Source organism: Bombyx mori, chromosome 20, assembly GCF_030269925.1.
Source record: "Bombyx mori chromosome 20, ASM3026992v2".
Classification (NCBI taxonomy): Eukaryota; Metazoa; Arthropoda; class Insecta; order Lepidoptera; family Bombycidae; genus Bombyx; species Bombyx mori.
In genome coordinates, this window is record NC_085126.1 from 7888901 (window position 1) to 7909795 (window position 20895).

The window sequence follows — 20895 nt, forward strand, 5'->3', positions numbered from 1 at the left end:
TTACGATTTTATTAAAAATAATTTATTTCACTTGTCCTCTTGTAAAATATAATAAAAGACCAACAATTCAACAACTACAACAATACAATACTTATTTCCGTTTTTAAATCATTATTATTATTATTAATATTAAATTATAATATGCAAAAGTAACAAGTTAGATGACACTAATTTTTTTTTAAATTATATTTCACCTTCTTTCTTGGAATCTAAAAAATGTATACAAAAAAAAAACGTTCACACATAATATTTCATTCGCACAAATTTGCAATTTTTTTATTCAAAAACGGAGTCATTAAACAGTAGGTGTAGTATATTTATAATGGCGTAAGTCATGCATTCAATATAACTAACTAAGTGAGGGTATCTTTAAAATAAATCAGTATTGAACCAACTTGCGCGTGTTTCACTACGGTAGGTACAATCACGGAATAGATAAATAAGGTAAATAATAAACCTTATTTATCTATTCCGTGGGTACAATGATATTATCAAGAAGTTAATTGTAAAAAAAAACTTACACAATACTAACATTTTCTTCGGTCTATTGGAGACATAAATCCACTACCGCGATTTAATGTCGCATTTAGTATTTTAATTTTATTATTCTCATCGTTTGGAATACTGAGTACGAATTTCGAGTATTGAGATCTTACAACTTATATATCAAGATGGGTGGCGCATTTACGTTGTAGATGTCTATGGGTTCCAGTAACCACTTAACACCAGGTGGGCTGTGAGCTCGTCCACCCATCTAAGCAATAAAAAAAATAGTTACTTGAATAATTTCCGTGGTAATTCGAAGTGTTGGCAAGGGTTTTTTTTTCAATAAAGTCTGTAAACGTAAGATTAAGCTGCGATGGTAGTTTTTTTTTTACATACAATTTTTTGTTTTTTTTTATTGCTTAGATGGGTGGACGAGCTCACAGGCCACCTGGTGTTAAGTGGTTACTGGAGCCCATAGACATCCACAACATAAATGCGCCGCCCATCTTGAGATATAAGTTCTTACGTCTCCAGTCGTCTCTAAGTATAGTTACAACGGCCGCCCCGCCTTTCAAACCGAAACGCATTACTGCTTCACGGCAGAAATAGTGACGGGTGATGGTACCCACCCGCGCGGACTCACTAGAGGTCCTACCACCAGTAAACTTGCTTATTAAATACACATATTTTTTAAACTATTGTAGGAAATCGTTGTAATTGTTGACATCGTCGAACTGTTGGGTTTGTTGAGTCGTCGGTCTCACCACAGCTGTCCCGGGTCGGTACTGCGGCTGCTATACACAAAACACGTGTGACCTGAGTGGTTACGGAGGCTCAACAATCTTTACAATTCACCGATACTAAAAGCCACAATGTACACACAGACAATACAGATTTCAGAAATAACGAAATTATTTTCAATTATTATATATTTTTTTTAAGTCCCAATTCGCGTGTTGCTGGAAGAGGATAATTAAAAAAAAACAAATCAGTATTGTCTTTGATATTTCCCATCCCTGTTCATATCGGCTAAAAATAGTTACCAAACAAACCCTGTCAGTGGAACATCACTATTATTTATCCAGAACTATAATTATGTTACTATTACGTATTTTCATTTCACATATTGAAATGTTATTTTAATCGACAAATATACACGGACACTTTCAATGATTATTTACACTATTCTGAATTAATTTGACAGGTAGAGAAGAATAGGTTATGTTTATACAATAGTCTTTATTTAACCGATACAAGAATTCTTTAAAGTACCTACATGAATGGTTTTAATTTACGAAGTGATGAATATCGAATTATTTTTTATTTTAATGATAAAATTGCCACTTTAAGATCGCCATGCTTCCCTACAAACACATATGTACATAGATTGCAGAAGTTTGCTGATTTGTAAAAATTGCTTTTTTTTTTTAATTATTAATTTGCAATTCTGATTTCTGCAGACTGTTTCAATAGAAATATTATATTCTTAGATACTAAACAGCATGCATATCGAGAGATGAAAGACTATTTGGTTTAAGCAACATTAAAGCAACTTTACAGGAGAGCCATTTAAACTTTAAAATTTGGAAAAAAATATCATAACAAAAAAAAAACTTATTCATCTATTTGAATGGCGTAAACTTAATTGCACAGTTCAATTAAAAACATCGAACTGTTGATGCTGATATCAAACAAAACTAACCTTTAATGACAAATATAAACAGATAAAAGTCGCGTATTAAGCGAAATGTCGCTTAAGCCTTTCATCCCTCGATATTTACGACCGTACGACGTGTTATGTTGAAATATTAAACCAATTTCAAACCAAATTCAAACCATTGATACTTTTAATAACATGCTCAAAGTATACTAGAGTGTATAAAACAAACTTATACCAAGCAAATACCACATAACCAAAGTTATGATGACGCATGCGCTACTACGTTCGTGAAATCAAAGAATTGGGACACAATACACGCTTAATTTGATATCGTAATGTCGCTAAATCGTAATACCGTTGGACTCGGGTGTATATCTAAATTCGAGATTCTATTTAAACCCAGTTGGACATCGGGAACGTGGGTCGCGTTTCCGATCCGGCGGTAGATTCTGCGAAGCACCGCTCTTGCTGGGGTCGTGTTAGCAACGTCGCCAGGTTTGAGCCCCGTGAGCTCACCTACTAGTTAAAGTTACGCTGATATGGTCTCTCTAGGCCAGCCTTTCCCAAAGTGGACGATAACGCCCTCTTGTGGGCGCTACAGACCTAAAGGGGGCGGTAAGAGTCCCAGAAAAAAAAGGGGGCGTTGTGTAATTTCACTTAGGAGGGCTCTTGTACACCAACTGAGCTCTCGCTATAGTGATTTTAAGTAGGTGAAAAATGGGGGCGTTAAAAAATAATTTATCCTCAAAGTGGGCAGTAGACAAAATACGTTTGGGAACCCCTGCTCTAGACCATCAGCTTAGGTAAGGAAAAAAAGGGGGAAGTCAGGGGCAGTGGCGAACCGCTGCCTACTGGTTGGACCTGTCTTCAAACGTTTGAAGAAGGACATAGCATATGCCTTCTGTTGGGGGGAACTCATTCTAAAGCCGGTCCGTTGTAAAAAATTAACTCAGCCAAAAACCGGCAGTGCGATAGTAAAAAATAATTTAAGGGAACAACTCGATTACTTATTCACGATAAAAATGTGGTTCATTATTATCAATCAATTAAATTTACTGGATTTTTTCATATGATTTCACGAACACAGTAAAATGAATATTAATGTGAAAGCGATGAACGATTGCTGATCAGTGAATATAATCGATGAACAATAGTCGATTTAATCGATTATTGCAACGAATGATGGATCCGATTGTAAGAAAACATGTTGGGTTTGCTCAAATTCACAAGGACTTTACTAATGAATATTGACTTCATATCCGACATTAAATATAATGTATATTGAGCAATACAAAATACACGAAATGCCTTTCCTGTGATTGTAATTCGGAACTAGATCACTGTGAGTCTGTACATCACTACGTCACATCATCATAGATTATTTTCACTGAACAATCGCCCATAGTTATCTAGTGCGGGATGTTACTTGTGCGTGCTACAGCTTCGGCGGCGTCTCACGCGTGAGGTCTCGGCCCACGGTGCTGCTGTTGCTATAAACAATGCAGCAATGGTTGTGCTTTGTGTGTGCGGAAAACACATATCGACTTTGCTCCTGTGCTTACACGGGGGAGAGAGGGAGGGATGGTGAGGGGGTTTGGGTATACTATCAAAATTAGAATCGACTTTTTTCAAAAGTAATAAATAGGTGAGGAGACCGATCGAATAACTTAGATAAATTGACGTCTAAGCTATGCGAATGTATAAGAAGACGCCTCGTGAGTTAGTCAGTCAGTTTTAAGTGCATTAGTGAATTACATCTGTCTCGAAACAATATGAATACAGTTTTTTTTCGTCTGCTAGACTATTGGAAGGGTGAATTAAAACAAATAATCTGAATGATACGGTGGTGCTATTGTTAGCGCCCCTGACTGTTGCGCCTAGTAGGTCGTAGGTTCGATTCCCACATCGGGCATAGATTTTTTGTGATGAACACGTTAGTTTGTTCTTTGTTGATTATTGACTAGGTATATATGTATATTTGAACGTATATTTATTTATTTTATTTATTAAGTTGCACCAACAAAGTGATCATCGATACAAAACATTGAACAATTAACAAAAGTTCATTGCAGATGTCAACTCAATTATAGGTACAATCGACAGTGCATTAACAACAACAACAAAAAAAATATATATATATAGAACTAAGATTTGATTACATTTAATTTATTGCTTTAGATTAAGTTATATTTAAAGTATGTATGTCAATATAACACATGGAATCGTTATTATTATTAACAATAATGCAATTAAATCCGGATTTGTTGTCGGATATCAGTGATGGTATATTTCAAATCATTTCGTAAATATATGGAATATAATAGAAATAGACGAAAAAATTTATCACCGTTCGTTCGTAAGCGCATCGATTGACAGCTTTGGAAGCCATATAACAAATAGATACTTTTATACGTAACTAGCTGTACCCGTCCGCTTCGCTGGGCCTTTAAATTTAACATTATTATTTCTCACCCCCACAAAGATTCTCATCATTAATGCCCCCGCAACTGGTGTAGGGAGTCCAACACTCATATAAATATTAGCCTATCCATTAAGTACATGTAGTTTCTATCTGGATACTAAATTTCAAGTCAATCGGATGCACGGTTCAGTATTTAGAACGGAACATCCGTAAAAAACACTTTAGATTTATATATTAGTATAGATATAGATATTCCGAACAAGGGTTTTAGGGAGTGACATAATGACAAGTAAATTTTTATTGGAGTTTGGACAACGTCGCATAAGTATCTCGGTGCGAAACATTTTTAAAACAATATTTTTAATCATTTATGTACCAATTATTACAGCCCCGATAACTTTGAACTAGAAAGCAAAAAAAAAAAAAAAACGTGAAAACTACAATAAGTGATTCCGTGTACGGAAAAAAATAATAATCTGTAGATTATTATTTTTTTCGTAAAAAAATGCCAACTTATATACATTTTTGTTTTATTCAAACGCATATTAAAAAAACATACTGTACATAAACGGCCGTCTGGTGTAGTGGTAAGTGACATGGTCACTACACAAGGGGGTCGCGGGTTCGAATCCCGCCAAGGGAAGATATTTGTATGATAAATATAAATGTCTTTTCCAGGGTTATGGATGTATATTAAATGTATGTATGTGTATAATAAAAATCTTACATTTATTTCCGTTATCTGATACCCGTAACACAAGTTCTTTACGAACTTATCACGGGACCAGTTAACGTGGCGTGATTGTTAGTAAATATTTATTTATTTATTTATATTTATTAATAACGACAAGAATACGAACAGAAGCAAAGTCGATTCTGTGAAACTTCACCGAAAATTCTTTTTTTTTCAGTTTTTCTTTTAAAATATAATTATGACACAAATTACTTTTAGCGAGTCGTAGATATAATCAAAATCGCTCTTACGCTTGTCCGTGACAACGACAAACCTTAAAGTAATCGATAGGTCGGAAATAATAAATTTTTTATTCATTGCTTAGATGGGTGGACGAGCTCACAGCCCACCTGGTGTTAAGTGGTTACTGGAGCCCATAGACATCTACGATGTAAATGCCGCCATCTAATTTAAGATATAAGTTCTAAGGTCTCAGTATAGTTACAACGGCTGCCCCGCCCTTCAAACCGAAACGCATTACTACTTCACGACTGAAATAAACGGGGTGGTGATACCTACCCGCGCGGACTCACAAGAGGTCCTACCACCAGTAAAACAATAAAACAATTAAAAACAATAAGGCAACGAGATCAAAACGTAAAAGCGATTTTAATTTTATTAATTCAACGCAAAACATTGAAAATATAATTTCCGATATTGTTAGCTGTGAAATTTTCAAGCTATAAGAGAGATTCGCGACAACCATATCGACGCTTGAAAGGCAAACGTGACTAAGCGACAATAACTGCTTTGTACATAAATGATAGGCAATAACCATATTCGATGCGCAAAAAATATATATTTCTAGATCTATTAAAATAATTTCAATCCTACAGCTAGATCCGTTAAAATAGATTTTTTTTCAGGTATCTCAACTTTAAATTAGCCTACTGTAAAGTTCACGCGTTGTCGCTTAGCCAATTTTGTTGCCTTTCAAGCGTCGATATATATTTATATATATATAGGAGAAGGTAAGCAAAGATTTATGTGTGTACATAGATTAATATGTTCATCAAACACAAGGAAATTTTATGTTTACAATGAAGCCTTCGATAGGAAGATTTTTAAAAAGCATCATTCAAATGATTCTGATCGAACGAAGAATTTTGGAGGGGTGAAAATCTATTTGGTTTAAGTGACATTTTGGTTAACACGCAATATTTATCTTTGTAATTAAAGGTGCGTTTTATTATTAACTAGCGACCCGCCCTTGCTTCGCTTCGGAAACTGTAATTTATTATTGATTTCTCCACTATTTAATGGATGCTATTATACATATAAACCTTCCTCTTCAATCACTCTATCTATCAAAAAAAACTGCATCAAAATCCGTTGCGTAGTTTTAAAGATTTAAGCATACATAGGGATATAGGGACAGAGAAAGCGACTTTGTTTTATACTATGTAGTGATTCGCATCAACAGTTCAATGTTTTTAATAATTGAACTTCAATAAAGTTTACTCCATTCAAATACCTGAATAAGCTTTTTTCGTTTTTCCAAATTTTAAACTTTAAATAAGTCCCCGGTAAAGTTACAAAAAATGTCACTCAAATCAAATGACCTTTCACCTCTCGATTTTATCTTTATAAAGAATAACTACACGTTTTGAAGTCTATAACTTATAAGCATTATAAAGGCGTGTTTTCACTGACTCATAAAAAAGGTTCTTTTGATATACGTTAATATAATTTAAATCGCCGTTTTGGTCGAATTAATAGCAGAACACGTGATGTGTGAAATAAATTTACAAAGCACGTACCAGAATTGTGGTTAGAATGTTTTTTTTTTTGGTATATTTTTATTGACACCTAAATTTTGATCTTGAATGAAAGAGTTTGGCCACGAGTGAGAAGTGCCTTCATCAAAAATTTACAAACTAAATGGAAGGAAGCCATGGAGACGTGTTTATAAATACGCGATTTCTCACTTATAAACACTCGTCGCCGATCGGTCGCAGTGAAGACACACCTTTACAAATAAAACTTATCAAGTGTAATTGAAGACAGGACGGGGTTAAGTACCATTTTTTCCTTTTTTATTGCTTAGATGTGTGGACGAGCTCACAGCCCACCTGGCCGGTCACAGGCGGATACCAATTTTTCTAATGAAATACGTACTCAACAAATGTTCACGATTGACTTCCACGGTGAAGGAATAACATCGTGTAATAAAAATGATACCCGCAAAATTATAATTTGCGTAATTACTGGTGATAGGACCTCTTGTGAGTCCGCGCGGGTAGGTACCACCACCCCGCCTATTTCTACCGTGAAGCAGTAATGCGTTTCGGTTTGAAGGGTGGGACAGCCGTTGTAACTATACTGAGACCTTAGAACTATATCTCAAGGTGGGTGGCGCATTTACGTTGTAGATGTCTATGGGCTCCAGTAACCACTTAACACCAGGTGGGCTGTGAGCTCGTCCACCCATCTAAGCAATAAAAAAAAGCAAACTTGTTAAATTTGTATCATTATAAGTTTGTTTAATGTTATACGACGATGTAGGAATCGTTGAATTCATATATACGCTATAAATACGCGCGCACGCAATGTACTACGAACAAAAACATGACGAGTCAATGAACTCGCATGACGTTTTCGCTTTACATTGCGGGTCGGGCGATTAGTGTGAAAGCACACGTTACCTGCTGCAGCAGATGCTTGAGGCCCGGGTTGGTGGGCAGCATGGGCCGCAGTATGCGCGTCGGGTGAGCGCCGGCCGCGCGCAACTGTTGCTGCAACTGCTGCTGTAGTTGATGCTTGCGCTGTTGTTCCTGTAACGTCAGTTAAGCTAACTAAAGCGATTCGAGACACGAGTAAGTTCAGCGCGATATATATGTATATATTTATATTAATAATCACCCTCATTAGTAACATAGGTGAGTCACATTTTTGGCGGAAACGAGAGAATTGAGGTTATGTGATTAGTTTTTTTTTTTAATTAGCCTCTCTTTACTATACAATAATGAAGACTTATATTAATTTATAATTTATTTAGTATTTGCGGATTGTTTGAGTGTAAGAAAACAAAAACAATATCGCTGAACCATTAAAGCTTCCATTAAAGTCTCAATTAATTTCCCACAATTTCATTTTATTTCGTTTCATTTCATTCAAATTCAAATTAATCCACTTCACTTGTTTCACACTTTCATTATAAACTAAATTATGATTCGACTCAAAGGACCATGAATTGGAAGCTATTAAAAATTTAAACTATCGTAGAATTATTTTGTCCGTGCAGTTTGGGTCATAAATAATCGGAGCGGTGAAGCGAATATTCCGCTCTCCACTCCCGAGCCTTATGGACGGGCATAGTGATAGGCATTATTGTTTTCGATAATCGTTATGGATAGTGTATTTAGTTTTGTCATTTTGTGGGTTAGTGATAAAAATGAAAGTAAAAATCACTAATCGAACACTTACACCACATATCGCCGCAGCAATTTAACGAGAACGGCAGAAATTAACATTTTGTAACTTTTCGGGATCTATTTTCATTTCAGTGAAATTTTTTAACACATTGTTGAAAACAACACGTGCAAATATTGATTTGAATAAATTTTACCATTTTGGTACAAAACAAAGGAGTAGCCATTGTGTCACTAAAGAAATTCCGAGAACGAATGCATAAAAACATATTTCTCTTCGACATATGGTACTATAATTTGCAGGTAGGTACAACAGATGACTCATAACATAACAATGTCTCATCACCCTTCGTATACCACCCCGCCGCCGTGTACTTGCCTTCGATGACTCATTTGTTATTATCGATAATGGCGTTGCGCCCGCGCAACATGCTCACTGCCCTAGCTGGGTTATGTTTTATGACCCAAACTGCACCGACAAAATAATTTTCCTATAGCAATGCATATGATTACTTCTAGCTGTTTATAGTGCTGCTCTTGTTGCTGGGCGGCGTGCAGGTGCGACATGATGTCCATCTGCGACTTGAACTGGGCCTCCTGCTGGTGCGCGGCCTGCAAGGTCTCCTGGAGCTGCTGTATCTTCTCCAGGTTCTGTTGGCGGGCCGCCTCCAGCCCGTCCAGCTGCGTCACGGAGCGCGGGCCCTTGCCGCCGACAACGCCGCCCGACATCCCGCCGCCCATCATCATACCCTCAAAACAATATTATTACATTTCAAACACGTTCCACTGCGAATTTTTGGGCCGTCAATTTTTTATCCGTGCCTGATATCTATATGTATAGTCTGTGCGACCACGAAAACTACGTAGTATTCAAGTATTCAATATGTCAAAAATAAAATAATGACAATAAAAAACGTAAAATTTAAACCGTAAAACTAGTTTTAATTATATCCAAGATTCGCAAAAACCAAAGAAAATACTATAGTTAATCTTATCTTAATCTTAATCTTATATGATTTGGTTATGTCTCTATACATTGACACAAAACAATGTAGTCTATATATATAAATATATACCTGTGCGTGTTGTTGCATCTGCTGCGACACTATGGTGCTGTTGGCGGGGCCCAGCGCCGGCACGCTGCCCATCGCTCCCATCCCGGACGAGGACATGCCCGCAGTCGACATCTGACCTGCAACTAAGGACCGCACTCATTAGTCCACGCCACCTCTACCTCCTCCATCACGCAAATGTACCTCCTATCTATCTACAAAATGACGTTGTATATGTCTATGGGCTCCGGTAACCCCTTAACACCAGGTGGGCCGTGAGCTCCTCCACCCATCTAAGCAATAAAAAATAAAAAAATAAAAAAGCAATGCGAGGCTAGGATATGCAGGGTGGAGGTACTCATACGTGAGGAGTGAGAATATATACGGCACCAGTAAATGTGGCCGAGTCACTAGTGTGACTTGTGAGATACGGGTCTACCGGGTGTCTTTCTTATACATAGCAAGTTGCAAACCAAAATAATTCTCTAATTTTTTTTTGTCCGCTTTAGAAGCCCGCAGTGTATTGCGAACATGCAACCTAGCCACTACCCTCAGACACAGCCCACTGAGTTTCTCGCCGGATCTTCTCAGTGGGTCGCGTTTCCGATCCGGTGGTAGATTCTGCGAAGCACGGCTCCTGCTAGGGTTCGTGTTAGCAACGTCGTCAGGTTTGAGTCCCGTGAGCTCACCTACTAGTTAAGGTTCCGCTGAAATAGCCTCTCAAGGCTATCAACTTAAGTAGGAAAAAAAAATAAAAATAAAAAAAATAACCACTGGATAATTGCCTACCCAACTCGAGACGTGAAGTCCAAGTGTCAATGGTATAACAATTATACCAACCTTCAAACTGGAAAGCGCGACTGCTTTGGCGCAACAATAGATTATATACTGTTGCAAAATCATTAAATGTTACCAATAACCGTCATTACGAGCCGATCGCTTGATGGGGCGGATGCTCATGTTCCACCCAAGCCCCTAGAGAGAAGGTGGCATCGAACCTGGCATGCTGGGCGGCGGTCCGGCGGCCGCGCTGACCGTCGCCGGATGCTGCTTGTTGATTATCTGCTGCGTTATCTTCTGCTGTTGGATGACCTGGTCGAAAGATGGTTTTTATTGTTTTATTGCTTAGTTGGGTGGACGAGCTCACAGCCCACCTGGTGTTAAGTGGTTACTGGAGCCCATAGACAACTACAACGTAAATGCGCCACCCACCTTGAGATATGAGTTCAAGGTCTCAGTATTGCTGCCCCACCCTTCAAACCGAAACGCATTACTGCTTCACGGCAGAATTAGGCAGGGCGGTGGTACCTAACCGCGCGGACTCACAAGAGGTCCTACCACCAGTAAAAAATTCTACATTAATTTGCTGTAATTCTCCAAATTCATATTCTAAGCTTTTTTGTCAGACGCGATTACTAAATATTAACTTGGAACACGTGATCAAAATTTCAATTGTATTAGTACTTCTCAAGCAAAGTAATCAAAATATTCCGATATTGATTTTTGAAGTTATACTTCTTTAGGCGCTTTATGAAAAATTGATGAGAGTGAAATTTTACGATGCGCGCACCGTGACACAAAATTAACAGAATGAAGTTGCCCACTAAATCGCTCATTACAATACGACCGACGTAACTTGGCGAGCCTGAATATTTTTTATATGAATTTATACGATGTCAAGAAAAGGGATGTCCAATATGCGTGTTTGAGGATGTTGTTTAATCGATTTTTTTTCAAATTGATTAAAATTTAAATTAAAAAAAAAGAAATAAATTTACTAAAAATAAAGTGTAACTTCTTACGCGCGTACATAAGTACACGCACCCTTTTTTTTCCAGAATTTGCTTTCTACAAAAATACAATTTGAACTCCCACTTCAAATATAATGTTTGACGTTGATTATTCTTAAACATTTCATCAAGTGATATATAACACAGTAAAAATGCTTACACTTCTAAGTCTGTCGACGAACGCGACTTGGTTATTAGGAATGAATCCCAAATAAGCCTTTTTGTCGGGCGTGTACAATAACATTAGCACTTTTATGTCACATTGAGGCGGCGACGATATTGGATTGAAGTGTACGCAGCCAGCCTGAAACCAAAAACGTATTATTTAATTCCAATACGTGAAGCAAAAAAAGCATACACCGCTTAATACATACAAGAGTGTAGGACATACAGCAAACAAACACTCCACATACACACACACACACACACACCCTTATAACTATACATTTCCAGTGGACTAATTTTAATCATAAATATATTACTTAGTTGTGTTTATTTATAAATTGTAAGCTGTGTAGTTAAGGAAAGTAGTGTGCCATTTCCACTACAAATATCTATTACAGACTAGCTGACCACGCAGACTTCGCAGTACCCTTAATAGATAAATAAAAGACACATCAAGGGGACACATCAAAGGGAAAACAAAATTGTTTGCTTTTATAGAATTCCAAGTTTTTTTACCCTTCTCTGGACTTCCACGAATAATCCAAGACCAAAATTACCCAATTCGGTCCAGCCCTTCTCGAGTTTTAGCGAGACTAACGAACAGCAATTCATTTTTAAATATATAGATAGATAGAATATTCGTTTGGAAATAAAGCGGTCAGAGCGGTTAGAGCCCCGTGAGCTCACCTATTAGTTCTGTGAATCTAGTATAACCCCTCGAGGTAACTAGAATAGGTAGGAAAGTAAAAAAAACCTTTTTATTTATTTATGTTATGTGACTTTTTGACTCCCATTGGAACCAAAAAACACCATGACATGACTATTTAAGGGTAAACATTTTAAAGCCTTCGATCTGACATCAGCGTTTTATCAAATAAAACTACAACCTTAAAAGGTAGCAATAGTGGCAAGCGAAGTGGTTCATAACAATTAATAGTAGCTACATATTGGATTACATAAATTTCACAAAAATAACGCTTTCAATATCAAACAAATACTGTTTTACCCTGTCCAAATTAATTAAATTGTAAAGTTTATTTAGACGACCATCTACATACAGGCATGGAATACAACTTCTAAATCCCACTGATAGTACGTTAACTTTGCTTTGTTCTATATGAAAAAAAAAAAAAAACTATTTACTAAAGTAGAAAAAAAATTGTAATACTCACATACCCGTTGACCATAACGTTGGTTAAATGGTCGAGGGCTTCGCTCGGCTGAAGGTGGAACAGTACTGACTTGCTGTCCTTGAGATACTGTCCTCCGATGTTGCTGATCAATTGCTTCGGCATCAACTGCATTAAGAGCTTACTCGGCCACGTGTCCGCTTTCAATTCGGGTTCTATGTCTTTTGAAGTTGTCGATACCTATAGTATATCGTAAATCGTGTTAATTACGTCAATGATGAGTATAGATTTCACTGGTGGTAGGACCTCTTGTGAGTCTGCACGGGTAGGTACCACCACCCTGCCTATTTTTGCCGTGAAGCAGTAATGTGTTTCGGTTTGAATGGTGGGGCAGCCTTTGTAACTATACTGAGACCTTAGAACTTGTATCTCAAGGTGGGTGGCGCATTTACGTTGTAGTTGTCTATGGGCTCCAGTAACTACTTAACACCAGGTGGGCTGTGAGCTTGTCCACCCATCTAAGCAAAAAAAAGGATATTTGTACTGGTTTGCCTTACAATCCCGGGCTAGGCGCGTCCAGATCGTTATGTCTGAGCAGGCAATAGAATTGAACCCGGAACATTGCAACTCACTTGACAAGGTAGAAGTTTGGTTGTCTTCTGCTGATCTCCCGGCGCCTTACCCTTCTCCATGAGCTCGATGACGCCGCTCCAGATGTAGCTCCTCTGCAGCTGGGGTTGCTGCGTGTTGCTGGTCGAAGGAGTCGCCGCCATCATGCCCGGCATCCTCTGGTGAGGTGCACACTGCTAATTATAATGTAGATATGTGTCGTTCGCGAACGAATGAATCAAACCACCCGGGTCTCTCAAAATCCGCGCGAACGATAACGGGTTACTTCAAAAAATATTAGTCGTTCACTAAATCGACTCGTTTAACGAAACCTACGAATCAGAAGAAAAGAACTATATTCAAATTCAAATTCAAAATCATTTATTTCAACTTAGATGTCAGTATGACACACTTGTTGAATGTCAAAATACAAATAACAATGTTAACTCTACCACCGGTTCCAAAAAAAGCCACAGTCCTGAGAAGAACCGGCGAAACAAACTCAGCGGGCTTTTTTTTTTATTTTTTCTCAAATATTTTCTTTTTTTTAAATAAATAGAAATATTCACAATAAAAGAAAAAACAAGTCAAAAAAATACAATTAAAAATAATAATAATAATAATGAAAAATGAAAAGGCCAGGAGCAAGCGCCTCATTCCCACGTAGTGCCATCTAGTAAATAATCCTTAACTTTATAATATGCCTTGTTGCACAAACGTTCCTTAACAGTTTTCTTAAATCTATGAACAGGTAGTAGTTGAACGTTTAGTGGGATCTTGTTGTTATACGATAGTCATTCGGGTCGCCGCGTCTCGCTCCGCGCCCGTCTCGGTTAGTCGTTCGTTGTCGCCTAATGACGCATAACGCATTTGAATTGTTTTGATCTCACGTAAAAAATCGAACTATAGCAGTTCCTTTAAACTGTAATTCAATACTAAACTTTATCCAGCCAGTGACCTGATAATATTAAAGATAAAGAAGCCTTTATTAACAACCTTAATTCATATTTAGGTACATACTATTCTTTTTTTTTCTTTTCATTTGACATCGGCTAAGATTGTTTTGCTTTCGCATAGGCCTCCCCCAAATCCTGCCATAAGTTCCGCCATCAAGTGCCATCAAACGGCAAATGATAAAATTAATTACGTCATAAATTGATATGATAAACGGTAATCCAAACGTTCGGATGAACGAGTCGCACGAACCGGATCATTTTGTCAACAGGTCAGTATCGATCTGAATCTCTAAAATTGAACGAACGATACACATCTATTATGATGATCATCTTGTATTTAAATTAAATAAATTAAAATGGTTATGATATGAACGGGTGAAATTACAATATATGCTATTTTTGTTCTTTAACACGGAAGACCAATACGTACCTATTATTTACCTCTGTTTGCTCAACGTAAGTATTAAAAGTTTATATCGCCTCGTTCGTCTAGTGATTCTAATGACTATGCCACGCAGTCCGGTGTTCAGTTCTCGTTAGGGCACCTTATCAAAGGCTTCAAGTATTCATGGTCAAGTATACTTTTCTTTTCTTGTATATGTTTCTGGTATCCTTAGTATTAGGTGAAAGCCCTAATTTAGGGATGTCGAGTGTTGATCATTTTAAAAATGAAAATAAAAAAAAACCATATCGTGAAGGTGTAGTTTGTACTTTTTCTCGGGTGATTGTTTACGTAATGAGTACCTGTGTGGCGTGTGCGGGTGGAGGCGGCGGATAGGAGGGCTGGGCCAGCTGCGTCAGGAGCGCAGAGTTGTTGCAGTACAGCGCATGCGGGCGGGCCGGCATCCAGCCTAGCCGCGGGATCCCCTGCCCGCTCCGCGGAAACGGGGGCGTCGTGCCCCCGCGCGGGACCGCGGTCGCGCCGCGCCCTTGTCTGTCCCAGGGGAATACGGGGATTAATGTTCGAGCTTTAATTAGTTCGTTTTGTATTCATATCGACGCTTGAAAGGCAAACGTGACTAAGCGACAATAACTGATCTGTACATAAATGATAGGCAATAACCATATTCGATGCGCAAAAAAAAATACATTTTTAGGTCTATTAAAATAACTTCAATCCTACAGCTAGATTCGTTGAAATATAATTTTTTTCAGGTATTTCAACTTTAAATTAGTCTACTTCGTCATGTTTGCCTTTCAAGCGTCGATATATTTAGTGATTTTTTTTTATTGCTTAGATAGGATGAGCTCACAGGCCACCTGGTGTTAAGTGGTTACTGCAACCCATATACATCTACAACGTAAATGCGCCACCCATTTTGAGATATAAGTTCTAAGATCTCGTATAGTTACAACGGCTGCCCCACCCTTCAAACCGAAACGCATTACTGCTTCACGGCTGAAATAGGCTGGGCGGTGGTACCTACCCGCGCGGACTCACAAGAGATCCTACCACCAGTAAAAGTTCTCTCCAGTGTTCTCAGCCAATTGAGAATCACAATTCGGTCCTGTTTTTAGAATTTTCTTATTAGCTTACCCTATATATGTTGAGTGACATTAATAAATCTATCTTTAGTTCAGCTTGTTATTAAAGATTTTTTATTTCTAGTTTCTGAACTATATTTATTCCATCGAATCTATACTAATATATAAATCTACAGTGGTTTTTACGGATGTTTCATTATAACTACTGAACCGTGCATCCGATTGACTTGAAACTTGGTATCCATGTAGAAAATACATGTACTTAATGGATAGGCTAATATTTATGAATGCTGGACTCCCTAAATCAGTTGCGGGGGCGTTAATGATGAGAATCTTTGTGGGGGTGAGAAATAATAATGTTGATTTTAAATGCCCAGCGAAGCGGACGGGTACACCTATTTATCATAGAAAGTGGCTTAGTCGAATTATCTTACGACGTAGTTGTATGAAGCTTACAAAATTTTCATTGCGACAACCTTAAATCTAGACACAAATTTAAATGACATAAAAAAATAACTCATCAACGAAATTTTCTTACCCATAAACGTCAGTCTGTATGTCAGGTACGGGGGGAGGCGCGGGGCTTGGGGGGCGTTCCTTCAGGCTGTACCCACGAAGCAACACTTGATGTTTTGGATCCTGAAGCATTTGATTTTATTATCCAATCGAGCCCGGCACCAGTTTTTTTTTATTGCTTAGATGGGTGGACGAGCTCACAGCCCACCTGGTGTTAAGTGGTTACTGGAGCCCATGGACATCTACAACGTAAATGCGCCACCCACCTTGAGCTATAAGTTCTAAGATCTCAATATAGTTACAACGGCTGCCCCACCCTTCAAACCGAAACGCATTACTGCTTCACGGCAGAAATAGGCGGGGTGGTGGTACCTACCCGCGCGGACTCACAAGAAGTCCTACCACCAGAAAAATTAGTTGGGCCGGGAGGTCGTTCACACATCTAAGCAATAAAAAAGGTAATACAGATTAACTCTACCCCGATGAGTGGTGCAATGGGATATAAGCAACATTAGTTTTCCCACTGAGTTACTCGCCGGATCTTCTCAGTGGGTCGCGTTTCCGATCCGGTGGTAGATTCTGCGAAGCACTGCTCTTGCTAGGGTCAGTGTTATTGAGTTTGAGCCTCGGTTGAGCCCCGTGAGCTCACTTACACACGTTAAGGTGAACCTGAAATAGTCTCTCAAGGCTATCAGCATAGGTAGGAAAAAAGACATTAACTTCATTAGTTCCTCGTGGCTCTTTCTGCTGATGTGATCGCAGAGCATGCAGAGGAAGCCCAAGTTCGTAACTTTTTTTTTATTACTTAGATCAGTGGACGAGCTCACAGCCCACCTGGTGTTAAGTGGTTACTGCAGCCCATAGACATCTACGACGTAAATGCGTCACCCACCTTGAGATATAAGTTCTAAGGTCTCAGTACAGTTACAATGGCTGCCCCGCCCTTCAAACCGAAAGGCATTACTGCTTCACGGCAGAAATAGGCAGGGGCGGTGGTACCTACCAGTGCGGACTCACAAGAGGTCCTACCACCAGTAAGAAATGGTGTGATCGCAGAGCATGCAGAGGAAGCCCAAGTTCGTACCTTGGCATAATTCCTCTGTTGCGCTTGCAATAGTTCCCCGCCGGCGTTCTCGTACAAGGAGTTCAGAGCAGCGATGCGCCGGGCGCTCGTTATCGATAGCTGAACTCCTCGTTCGCTCAGCATCCTGGCCGCTTGTTCTATAGTGGCAGGTACTCCTGTTTGTTATACTCTGGTTAAAACTCGTAATCCAAACTTTGTAAAGTTTTTTTTTTTTAATTTTATTTTATTGCCTTTGTAGGCAGATGATCGCTCATGAACGTCAGCAATGCCAGGGGCAGAGCCAAGCCGCTGCCTACTATTAAGTACTCTCCCGCCAGCCTCGTTTGACATGTTTCAAATGTTTAATGCATTTAATACATCTAATATATAAAATTCTCGTGTCACGGTGTGCGTGATTGAACTCCGCCGAAACGGCTCGACCCGATTTTCGTGAATCTTAGCGTGCATATCGGCCAGGGTGGAGAATCGGACAACATCTATTTTTCATCCCCCTAAATGTTAAGGGGGTTCACCCCTAAATTAATTTTTTTATTTTTTAGACAAAAAAATTTGTTTTTATTTTTTTATGATACAGAATACAAAAATACATACAACCCTAAATTTTCACCCCTCTACGATCAACCCTTATTTTTTATTTGTAAATCCTTACACACTTACAATAAGTTAGTTTTTTTTTTCTACCCTAGAAATCTTTTATATGGCAAAACAACGTTTGCCGGGTCAGCTAGTAATTATATATGAATGCAATTCATTGAATTGAAGCAGTATCCGTCAGTGATTTCATTAATACAATGATGGTTGTTTTATTTATTATAGATCTATACTAATACTAATAATATATAAATCTACAGTGGTTTTTACAGATGTTCTGTTATAACTACTGAACCATGCATCCGATTGACTTGAAACTTGGTGTCCATGTAGAAAATACATGTACTTAATGGATAGGCTAATATCTATATGAGTGTTGGACTCCCTAATAATAATAACAACAATAACACAATAAATAATAATGTTAATTTTAAATGCCCAGCGAAGCAGGCGAGTACGGCTAATTATATATAAATCGGTATATTATATTATATATAAATATTGTACCCAATCAAAACAGACATATATTATAAATAAAAATGAGAAATCAAAAATAAATTAAATTTTGAATTAAAAAAAATTTGAATATGTTGTGTTTTTCTAAAGATTTAGACAAAACTAAATTAGTTTACCTGGTGGAACTATTCCTCCGGCGTAGGCAGAGTAAGGTGGGGAGCAGCACATTAAGACAGCATACATCGGTGCATCAATACGACCAAACTCATCGAAACATGTCAAGGCTGTTGTTAGGGCTTCAGTGATACAAGCTCTGCTCTCCGCATGTCCCCCAATGAATCTGAAGTTTTGTTTATTTATATGCTTGGTTTCACACAAATACAGAAATATTTCATTACAAATGTGTAAATTATTGTTTTATATAATTACATCATTTATTAATGTTTATTATGTATAGCATTAAGTACTTTAAAAATAAAATTCCCCTTTCATTTCATTTTTTAAATATTTTTTAAATAATAAACAAAACTAAATTAACATCATTCATCTTTACTTTCATCTTGTGGATACTGGTCAAGACATTAAAATTATTTTAGGTAATTTTTTAAACCTTGGGTTTTTAAACCATTATTGGAGTTTTAGTAAGGATCCCTAATTTAAAAAAAAAAAGATTTTATCCTATGTCACTCCAGAATAGTGTAGTTAACAGTGAAAGAATTTTTCAAATCAGTTCAGTAGTTTTGAAGCCTATTCAATACAAACAAACAAACAAATCTGTCCTCTTTATAATTATATATATAATATATATGATATGATATATATTATATAATATTAGTATAGAAGTATAGATGTCATAAGCCCAATTATTATTTCATCTCCTTCTACTTACTGTATTTTATCAACAGCTTCAACTACATTCTGAGGATTGTTGAAGGGTCCATAAACTGATACTGGTACTCCAGGGTGGCAGTCTGCAGCCTTGTATGTAACTATTGCATATACAGAGCCAGTACCACTGCCTTCTTCGAGAGCACCGCCATGGAAATATCTGAAAAAATGAGAAAATAATGTGATTTGATAATAACATGTTTTACTGTATTTCGATTTTTCTATTGTAAAAACAAAAGAATATATTGTAAACAGAAATTGAGTTTAACGGATAAAATGAACGGCTATTTCCATCAAACGTACCAAGCTGAACTAAATAAGGTGACGGTATAGAACTGTGTAGGTGGACGAGCCCCCATATAGACAGACAGCTGGTCATGTACTGATTAGGCGAACTGGGCTTCACAAATTGGGGCCCAAAGTATTTCTATAATATTCAAGTTGAAATAAATTAATGTGTTGAACACGAGGCGGCCCACCGGTGGGTCTAGCGTACTATAGCCAAGTCAAAATCAGGGAATCAGTAACTTTTATCAACTTCAGATTGTCACTCTAATATTTAAAAACTGTGACAATTTACAGAAAATATAAAAATTAGCAACTTATACAATCTAGTTTCTAAGATATTTTAAGAGGCTTGATAAACACTGGATTTGAAAACCAAGGCGTTCGGTATGGCTAATGGACCACGCTGCTCACTTCCATATATGTTTTGTTTCATAACTGAAATCTGTGGCTTATTGGAACCCTGACGCGGCCCACGGGTGACCCGGTTCAATAAGACAAGAAACACCGGTCAGCACCATGGCCTGAATGAAAATACTTGATTTTTCATGTTGCATTCAACGTATTAAAGTTGAAATTTGTCACTATAAGACAAGATAAGCCCCCGAAGGACAGTCACAACAACAAATCCAGAGTAGTCATTTATGTTGTGCTCTCTATGGCCTTCAGTTAATTACCAGATGAGCCGTGAACCCACTCATCTACAAACACGACAAAAATAAATAATTACTAAGACAACGACGAAGACGCTTCAACGTTTTAATAGATTTTTATTGTTATTTTAAGTTTATTTGTAATGGTTAACTTACTCTAATGTGGGTATAAGATAATTTACTTTTAGTTCGTTTATGAAGGCACCGTTAACAGCGGTCGCCTCAATCACAAACACTATCTCCGCTTGTACAGGAGTTTCCGGTGCGTTAGCCACCATTGCGACTTAGTTTAATATTTTTGTATGATATTCTAAAATGTGACAAATCTATGAAAACTTTAGCATAATCATTTAATTCACTTAATTTAAAAGAATAAAATTGAATGTTTGTTAATATGATGTTTGTTTATAGGTATGGTAGTCTATAATCTATGATGGTAGTGGAAGAATAAACTAGCAAGGTGAAATATTGACATCTCGAACTTTTTTATTTAGCAAGTCGATAATTTTGAGCGATGTGCAACATTTCATATTTTAATGTTTATTTTTCAAATCGATGTTTTA

General features: G+C 37.5%; 1 protein-coding gene across 9 annotated transcripts; it reads right to left on the reverse strand.

Annotated features, from left to right (window-relative positions):
• On the reverse strand, window positions 1-20777 carry LOC101738710 (mediator of RNA polymerase II transcription subunit 25). Of its 9 annotated transcripts, none has more exons than XM_062674373.1 (15): window positions 20489-20777; window positions 19396-19554; window positions 18683-18846; window positions 17460-17614; window positions 16398-16498; window positions 15119-15308; window positions 13442-13612; window positions 12852-13049; window positions 11675-11818; window positions 10723-10816; window positions 9749-9870; window positions 9186-9422; window positions 7947-8075; window positions 3573-3636; window positions 1143-1277 (listed from the first exon to the last, which is right to left on the reverse strand). In XM_062674373.1, the coding sequence occupies exons 1-14, from the start codon at window positions 20608-20610 to the stop codon at window positions 3601-3603; spliced, it is 2022 nt and encodes a 673-aa protein (XP_062530357.1). In that variant the 5' UTR covers window positions 20611-20777; the 3' UTR covers window positions 1143-1277; window positions 3573-3600. The 9 variants fall into 9 exon arrangements, with proteins under 9 accessions (XP_012546759.1, XP_021204390.1, XP_021204389.1 ...); XM_021348717.3 differs by having other exon boundaries at window positions 13442-13615; XM_062674374.1 differs by having other exon boundaries at window positions 1145-1277; window positions 13442-13597.
• Window positions 20778-20895: the final 118 nt, after the last annotated feature.